The sequence below is a fragment of the Vanessa cardui genome, chromosome 5 (assembly GCF_905220365.1).
Source record: "Vanessa cardui chromosome 5, ilVanCard2.1, whole genome shotgun sequence".
Classification (NCBI taxonomy): domain Eukaryota; kingdom Metazoa; phylum Arthropoda; class Insecta; order Lepidoptera; family Nymphalidae; genus Vanessa; species Vanessa cardui.
Genome location: NC_061127.1, coordinates 8204477 through 8214008, shown reverse-complemented (window position 1 = coordinate 8214008; position 9532 = coordinate 8204477). Strand labels below are relative to the sequence as shown.

The 9532-nt window shown below is 30.0% G+C and overlaps 1 protein-coding gene across 1 annotated transcript; it reads right to left on the bottom strand.

Annotated features, from left to right (window-relative positions):
- Positions 1-412: 412 nt before the first annotated feature.
- Positions 413-7943, bottom strand: LOC124530073 (sodium-dependent nutrient amino acid transporter 1-like). Its single transcript, XM_047104061.1, has 14 exons — positions 7841-7943; positions 7651-7761; positions 5111-5372; positions 4692-4908; positions 4486-4529; positions 4245-4392; positions 3641-3719; positions 2785-2888; positions 2363-2555; positions 1782-1958; positions 1499-1598; positions 956-1135; positions 722-816; positions 413-646 (listed from the first exon to the last, which is right to left on the bottom strand). Exons 1-14 carry the CDS (start codon positions 7841-7843, stop codon positions 479-481), a joined length of 1881 nt encoding a protein of 626 aa, XP_046960017.1. The 5' UTR covers positions 7844-7943; the 3' UTR covers positions 413-478.
- Between the last annotated feature and the right edge of the window lie 1589 nt (positions 7944-9532).

Here is a 9532-nt window from a genome sequence, read left to right as displayed (position 1 = left end):
CATTTCTACTTTAAACCCGTAGCTTATATATTGCTGAATAGATTTTTATTGAAAGTTGCGGAGGATACTATCGAATAAGCCCTGCATCAAACAAAAAGTAATCATAATCGGTCCATCTATTCGAAGTCGACGGTGCCTTGACAGACACAGGAATACAAATATGTCAATCGTATTACCCTTATTTTTGAATTGGGGCTTAGAGTCACGCGAACGGAAACGCGGACACCAGCTTCTTAATGCTAAAGGTAATAGTTACTAACTAGTAATTATTATCTTCTACTATTGTAATTTTTATCTAATATAATACAACAATAATGTTCTTTGAGTTCACCACCATTGACCTTAGGTATACGTTGAATATAAATTAGAAATAATCAGAGTTTTATGTATTTTATTGTTAAAAGAGTAACTTATATACTAGATATTTACATAATTGTATATGGGATATGTTTTTATAATAATCATAATTAAATACTGCCTATCTTCTGTATCCTCTAAATAATATGATTAACTTGTCAAAGAACCAGTTTTTGCGCTTCATTTGACGATTCAATTTAGCTTCACGCCTGAACTGTTTCCATTCTTCTCGTTTGTCATCGTCTCTGGGACCATACGACGCCTTTTTACGGAAAGCAGTTCTAATAGTCTGTAATTTGAGAAATAAATAATTAGTAAATACGAAATATAAAAAAAATAATATTGAGTTTTGATTCTTACATACCTCAACAATGCTTTTAGATCTGTATTTCCACAAAGTGATAATAATAAATAAGGGAATAAGTGACATTCCTATATATTGTAAACAATAGCCAGCAACTGAAAAGTAAAAGATAAAACATTGACTTTTTTATATACCTAAATATGTAATAAATAGTATTTCACCTACATAGGTATATACAAATATTCGTATACATAGGTGAAGAAAATATTTTTTTAACATAAGAAAACCACTCACTATAAGCTCCCGCAGGGTATTCGTAGGTTCCACCAAAAAGTAGTCGCTCCGTAGTGATCAGTGCGTAGAAGAATACAGTTATCATAAGTAATGGTGTGACCAGACACCAACATATTCGCCAGAAGAAAGAAGTTTTCCTACCAAGCATGTATTCGATGTCGACACATAAATTTTCAAGACCTGAAATGAGCAAAATTTGAGTCGTTCAATATATATGAAAATGAATATGAGACAACATCACATACATTACTCTGATCCCAATGTAAGTAGCTAAAGCACTTGTGTTATGGAATATCAGAAGTAACGATGGTACCACAAACACTTAGACCCAAGACAACATAGAAAACTAATGATAATCTATATCGACTCGGCCGGGAATCGAACCCGGGACCTCGGAGTGGCGTACCCTTGAAAACGGGTGTACACCACACCACTCGACCACGGAGGTTGTGAATTCATCAGTTTAATGATCATAGTGTGTACATAAATAAAAAACAAGAAAAAGTCTACAGTTATGTATAGATAACACATTGAACTGCTTACCGTAAATCCAGAATATACCAATGGTTTCAGTGATGGCTGCGAATAGTCTCATAAAAGTTCCACCGTAATGGTCAACTATTTCCAGTACATATTGACCACCCTGAAATTAGTGTTGCTATAATTGATTGTATAGTACACAGTATTTTTTACTATTTTACATATTATCTCGGCAAATGTTCCACTTGTAATATGTTTAGTATAATTTAAACAGACATATTGTATTAAGTATTCATTAGTCAGTTTATTTTTACAATTTGAGTTATTATTTTAAATATTAACTCACGGGTGTAACGTAAACAAGTCCAAGGAGGAAAATTGAGATGCAAACTCCTCCAGACATGAAATGTACGGGCACGGAGGGGAATGCGTCTAGCAGCACAGTGTTAATGGTGGACAGCAGCGCCACGCCTGATCCCACGCCAAGCGTCGCCATCATCAAGAAGAACAGCACGGCAAAAAGCTGGACATAAACAACCGGTTTTATTTAACCGTAATATCTAGAAAACTTATGTAGAAGGCTCTTACTCTTATAATTGTTAAAAAAAGAATGTTTACATCAAATTATGCCTTAAGATTATATGAACTTCTTATATTTAAGGTAGTATTTAAAATTCAATATAAGGGTATTGGTATTTTTTATAAACTGAATAACTATATAAAATTAATTTATGATTTTTTTTAATCGTAGGATTTTGGGTGTTTATGGATATCAGAAGAAAAAAAAAATAAACGGTTGATACTCGAGAAAATTATTTAAGCACACTTGATTCTCAATCTTGATCTTTAAACGAATATACATGTATTCTTATGAAAAATCAATTCTATTGAATATTTACATAGCTTTATATTCAGTTACATAGATACCTGAGGGACAACTGGTGACTTTGCAATGGCATCTGGATACGATATAAATGCTAAGCTGGTACCGCCCGTGCCAACTACTTGGCTTACGTCATCATAATTCAACTCATAAGCCAGATTACCCAACACGCCGAAAATTGTTATTCCAGAAATAAGACTAGTGAAGGTGTCTAGAGTTGTAACTATCATTGAATCTCTGAAAAGTAGAAATCCTATTAATTATAACTAATATTATTGATAAAATATAATTATAAATAAAACACTTTTCGTAAACATAAATCGTTTTGATATAGGTACCACTTTAATCGAAAGTCACAGATAAACAAAATATGTATCGTTTAACGCTACATATAGTGTAAAGTCTGAAGAGAAGTATAAAAGTAAAGTACTTTACTTTACTTACTACTAACTGTTAGTATAATTACCTGTAAACGTTTTGCCTAAATCCGTTATATGATGAAAACATGATCAATGTACCCGAACACACTGATAAGGAGAAGAATACTTGGGTAATAGCGGCATACCAGACCTGAAATGATGTAAGTACAATTAATTATTTATTCAGAATAAGACTCCAATCGTCGCAGCAAATGCATTAAAACATCTTATTTTTCCTGGACAAAATGTATTATTTTAAATTTAACTTATAATGTAGTTAATCTCTACCTAAAGTTAATCTCTACATTTCTTTATAAAATTCTGGTTCACATCTTTACCGAGTGAAATTAGAATTAGAATATCCAATACAAATATATAATTTGAATAGTAATCATTATTAAGACTGGTAAAATTATTATTATGAACTATATATTTGTTAGTCATTCAGGGAAGTAAAATTTTTACGCTCGTTTATCATAATAAAGATGACTTAATTTTTTTAATCTTAAATATAAGGGATTATACGTACATATCTTATTTTGCTTGATAAAGCATATCCAACGTAATTTACCGTAAATTTGATTATCATTTTATTTAGAATATTTATCCGAAAATAGGAAAATTTGCGATTATAATAATAGCTGAATGATTTATAATATATATCATAAAATGTCTTACAGATTAGATAATAGGTAGTAAGGAAAGAAATAACTTTAAAATTTACCATTCTAATAAAAGCATTAAAGCTTGTAAGAATACATTTACTGCATTTCATTTTAATAATCTATGTTGTAATGTTTATTTTTTTCATCAAAGATTTCACCTTACCAAACTGACAAATATTGCAAGCGTAACATTAATATGCCTAACGCTTTTAATAAAACAATATTGTTATGTACTTACTCGAACTTCTAAAATTTTGCTCCAGACTGGTGTAACAAAAAATAGGATTCCATTAACTGCACCGGGTAGAGTCACAGCCCTGAAAATTTTAAGATTGATAATTAAAATTTTATTTATTTTATACTTCTTTGGTCGAATGATGGATTAGCCCACAAGTATAAGACTTATTTATGCATTCTATAAAACAAAGCCACAATATCACTTTACAATGATTGTATATTTTAAATTATTTTTTATGAAGCACCATAATAAAAATAATTGCTTTGTTTTTCAGCAAAATTGCAGTTTGCATTCGGTCTAAAATTATAATTATATTTACAAATACTTTTTATTTTATTAAAATATATTTAGAGTACCTAAGTATCTTGATGTGTAAGGGTCAAAATACAAAAAATATACTAGAATTGGTTCGACAAGAATTCGAGTAGAAGAGATGCGACGAATTAGATGTACTTATGTATAATTTTATAAATGTTAGATAATGAAAATTTTGATAACATTATAATATAATAAACCATAAAAAATATATATTTGTCTATACTCAAATACACCTTTTGTATCCAACATTACTTTACCTTGGATTTTAGTTAAAAAATAAACTTACCTAATTAGTAAGATGATCATGACAACATATGGAAAGAGAGCAAGGAAGTAAGCTGCTTTGCCGGAACTTTTAACTCCTCGAGCCACGATCAAAAATATTATGAGCCAAGACACAAAAAGACAAAGTGTCAGATCCCACAACGGTAAACCTGTAATATATAAATTTTAAATATGTTTTTATTTGAATACCTTTAGTTGTTAATTAATTTGACTATTTGAATACTATAAAAAGTAGTATTTACCAATTCCATCATGTATTCCATCTGATTGGCGAAGAACAGTTTGACTGAAATTTAAAATTATAGCATAATTGTTAGCGTGAAAATATAAACATAAATAAAAAATATATGTTATATATGAATTAAAGTTAAAGTAATTGGGAGACTTGTCCAAACATTTATTTAAATACAAATACATACAATGTTGCTAAAAATCAATTATAACTTACGAGAAATACAATTCGGCACTACTAGTTGCATTTCCTTGAATGGAAGTTATATTCACTGATTCCCCAGAAGGTACACAATTCAACCAACTTGGATCACATACTGCCCACGGTAGCGGATCTTGGAAACTCATCGCCAGGTAATACAAACATAGAGCAATGAGTGACACGTAGTATGATACTAGATAAACTGCGCCCAGCGTTTGTACATATCCCGTACCTAAACGAAAACACAGGTAGATGATATCATTTAAATTCATCAGTTTGCTCTAGATATTTAATTCTATTTTTATAAAAGTATTTGGGTAACTTTTTTTTCAGATATTTATATTTATGTGGTGTTACAGGTAAAAATTAAAATCGTATTTGATTTACTGCTTAAATTAAAAAAAAATAGCTTTCAATGATTTATCTTATCTTACCCTTCATTGCTGGTGCAAGTGCCCAAATCCTGACACAGTTGCTGCTACTGAACTGTCCCATAACAGTCTCTAGATAGTACATGGGCTTGCCTATGATTATGAGAACTATAACATATGGAATGAGGAAAGCACCACCGCCGTTTTGATACGCTACGAATGGAAAACGCCATACATTTCCCAATCCAACTGATGTGGCAATGCATGACATAAGGAACTCGATTTGATTGTCCCATTGTGGTCGTTCTTGTGCAGCTCGTTTATCCTATAACAAAAACATATCATAGAAATATTCTGCTTATACGTAAGTAAATTTAAGTCTATTTAACAAATTAAGTTTAAATTAGCAATGTTAGGTCTAAACCAACAGCCAATATTGTAGTAAATTTGAAAAATTTGTACATAACATTATTATCTATAAATATTAGGGTTTTAGATCTAAATACAACATTATCATTCACACGACTTTTAAATTTAAATATTGTTTTCTGGTAAATGATTATAAAATAAAACAATAGATAAGATAAGCAAAGCCGTCTTTGAAGGTAATTAATTCGGTACAGAATCGTTTCAATTGTATATATCGCACGTGTCTTAAGTCAATTGTATATTAGCTTAATATTCTAAATTAAAATGTGTGTTAGTCTGTATTATGAAGCTTATTACACTATCTACTCCGAGGATTTATAATCACAGCTATTTGACTATCAGTTAAACCCATTTAATTGAATTATATTTTACTATATAGTGTCGTTTCTAGTCTCTATAATTAAGATTTTTTTTTCAAATGATATGAAAACTCATGGTCAAGTCTTTATCAAAATATCTTAATTAGCTATTATAAAATAATAGAAAATATTTTATTAACGACAGTCAAATTCATGGGCGAATTATGTATAGTATATATAGTAACATATAGTATTTAGCGCATTTACATTTATAATTCGATGTGTCGGCAAATCTGTCGTAAACGGAAATGATAGTTTTAAGTGCTTACTGAGCTCATTTCCGCAGACCTACAGCACATAACCTAACTACCAGAGCAACGAAACATTTAAGCAAAAATCTAATTTTTATCAAAGTCAAACTTAAATTGCTTTATTCAATAATTAAGTATTACACTTTCTTACTGATGGTCATTTGAAACAGAACCACCGGTTCGGAAAAGAAAATACCCTGACCCGAGAAGAACCGGCGAAAGAAACTCAGCGGGTAAGAACCTTTACTGTATCATAATATCTACGTAACTACAAGAATGTAAATTATTTAAAATATAATTAATTTGTGCTTTGTCGGTATTAGTCAGATAAGCAATTCAATATTATCTTAATGCTTTTGTAATAATAACGCTTTTAGAATATATTGCATTAAAATAGTATATTTTAGTAAAATTAAGTCTATTTCTTATATACTTAGTTTCCGGGGACGATGCAAGAGTCTCGAACAAATCTATTATAATTAATATAAAGAAAAATATTAGTAAGTGTTTACATTATTTATTTAAATGTTTTCATTATTTATTTTGTTGACTGTACATAGTTCGTAATAAAATGATACCCCTTAGTTAAACGTTTTACGACAATAATAAAATACGCAAGTAATAAAGATGTACGTTTTTATAAATGTTGTAAAATAATAAATTGTGTGTTTATACCAAAAAAAATTGTTATTAGCAATAAAAATGAATGATTCCTTGATAATTAATATTAAATAATCGCGTAAATACCATACTGCTAAGCAAATACTTGTCGTTTTAAAGTAAACGGATTGTAGCTTATTTCACCCAGCGAAAGTAACACGTTTAAATTTAATTGCAAACAAGTTTGCAGGGTTTTTCACTATGCATTCCTTCAAAACCGAATACTAGAAGAATTGAAAAAAAAGGTACAATAATTAGAGTGTTTACGTGAGTGAATTTTAATTCTCCACTCACGGTCAGAATTCACGTAGGTATTCTATACTCTTAAATATTCGTTTTTATTCACTATATTAAATTAGACTGGTATTCAAGTGATATTTTTTTTTTGTAAAAAAATATTAACAATGCCCCAAATTATTTACGGAATTATTAATATTCCTATTTACCTTTCCTTTTAAGCTTATTGCAAGGGTTAGGAGTGGGTACGACAATAACCCAAGGGATCAGGATCGATCGCGCAAAATTTTCTTTAAATATAATAACCATTACACCTCAAAGTATTTATTACGATCGTAATAATATTTTTGCCTGATCCAGGTGTAAAATAATCAACAAGAATTTTAAAGATATGTGTATATATGATTTCAGTTTGATTGAAATTTATAATTATTTAGGGCAGTTTGCGAGGGTTTGTTAGGGTAACAAATTCTTATACATATTACATTTTCGATAGTAACCTGCATTTAATCTACATTCAATATTTTTTGTTTCGTAGAAATCCTGGCTAGCAAGACTGCTTTACTTTAACCAGATGTAAATCATTGTAGCTAACTAAATTTACATATAATATATTAAAAAATATCTTGACAGTTTAGTACATATAAGTATTTATGATACCACTGACCTTTTTCTTTTCATGTAACTCTACGTCGTCCGTCTTCGTCGAGGGAAAATATTCGGGACTTGGGTCAAAAGCTTTGTTAACCCGTTCCTCATTTTTTTCTGTTGTTGGGTCCTAAAAATATGTTTTTTATTTAATTTTTTAATACGAGCGAGGCTAGAATATATCAATCGTTATTATTATTATTATTTACCATCACAACTAGAATTGACTGCGCACCGCACAGCGCGCTATGAGAAAGGGTTTATGTGTTTTACAGCGTATTTATTATAACTAAGAATAATAAATTGGAAGATAAAAATATATCAGAAGATTATATTTTTGATATAAAGATACGCATTGTTTCTTTTACGGCGGCAGCTTAAATAGTTTTATCACGTGTCATAGGCAAAAAAAGATTTTTACTATTCGATGATCGAACATTCAAGCAATCTATCGATATATAATATTAAAAAAAAAAACTAATAATAGAGCGACAACTGTCAATAAGAAAAGTCATTAACTTAAGTGCTTGATTAAGTGAACTTTCCGATGTAAGTTTTTTTGTACATTTATTTTTTATAGTTATCATTAATGATTTCTATAAATAGCTTAACCTATGACATGACGACTTCATTCTTTTATAGACCTAAATAATTAATTTAAAATGTAATTTAGAATGAATACAACAATTTAATTGATAAACTCCATTGTGTTATATCCCTCTCATATCATATCCCATATCCCAAATTGAAATTAATTTTGTACCTCTAAATAAAATTTCAATCAAATCGTGGGCACAATAAACAACTCATGTAAAATAGTGAAAGGTATAACTTTCATTGAGTAATTATTATCATTCAACTTATGGTTCTTTTGTACTTATTGTATTAAATAATACTTAGAAGTAAAGACGATAAAGTGGATAACGTCATGCCTTTTAAACTGTCTATATTCGAAATAGGTGTATAAAATATTACGCTCGAATTATGGCAGTTCGATAAGCTTCAGTAGCAGAATTGTAAACATTAAAACATTATATAACTTGTAATATTGTCCTTAGGTTAATGTAGTACCCTAAATTGCGTGAAAGACAATGTAGTAAATAGCAACAAATATTTAAACACGGGATGTAAGGGGGCGTAGGGATGTAAAGGGGAGCAAACTCAAACTCAACTCAAATTCCTTTATTCAATATAAAAGCATTACACTTACTTATTGATTGTCAAATAAACACTACCACCGGTTCGGAAAAAGGAACACCCTGACCTGAGAAGAACCGGCGAAAGAAACTCAGCGGGTCTTTTTTTTCAGTTTTTTTTTTTTTTTTTGTCAAATTTATAAGGTACATAGTAGTATATGATTAGAAATAGCTAGGAGGCGATCGTTTCATTCCCAAGGTGTGCTATCAAACATAAACTCGCTAATTGTATAGTAACCTTTTGCACACAAGCGTTCCTTAACAATTTTTTTAAATTTGGCAACAGAAGCATTTTGAACGCTTTCTGGGATTCTGTTGTAGAAGCGTATACATTGCCCCACAAAAGAGTTACTGACTCTATGCAGTCGAGTAACAGGAGTAACAAGATTGTGTTTGTTCCTTGTACCAATGTTATGAGAATCACATTTTCTCATAAAAACATTAATATTTTTCCGTACATACAAAACATTACAAAATATGTATTGAGAAGCAACAGTCAATATCTTAATTTCTTTAAATCTATACCTTAATGATTCCTTGGCTCCTAGGTTATAGATTGCGCGAATAGCCCTCTTCTGCAGCACAAATATAGTTTGGATAGCGGCTGCGTTACCCCAAAGCATAATACCGTAGGACATTATACTGTGAAAGTAACTAAAATATACTAGTCGAGCCGTATCAACATCAGTAAATAATCTAATTTTT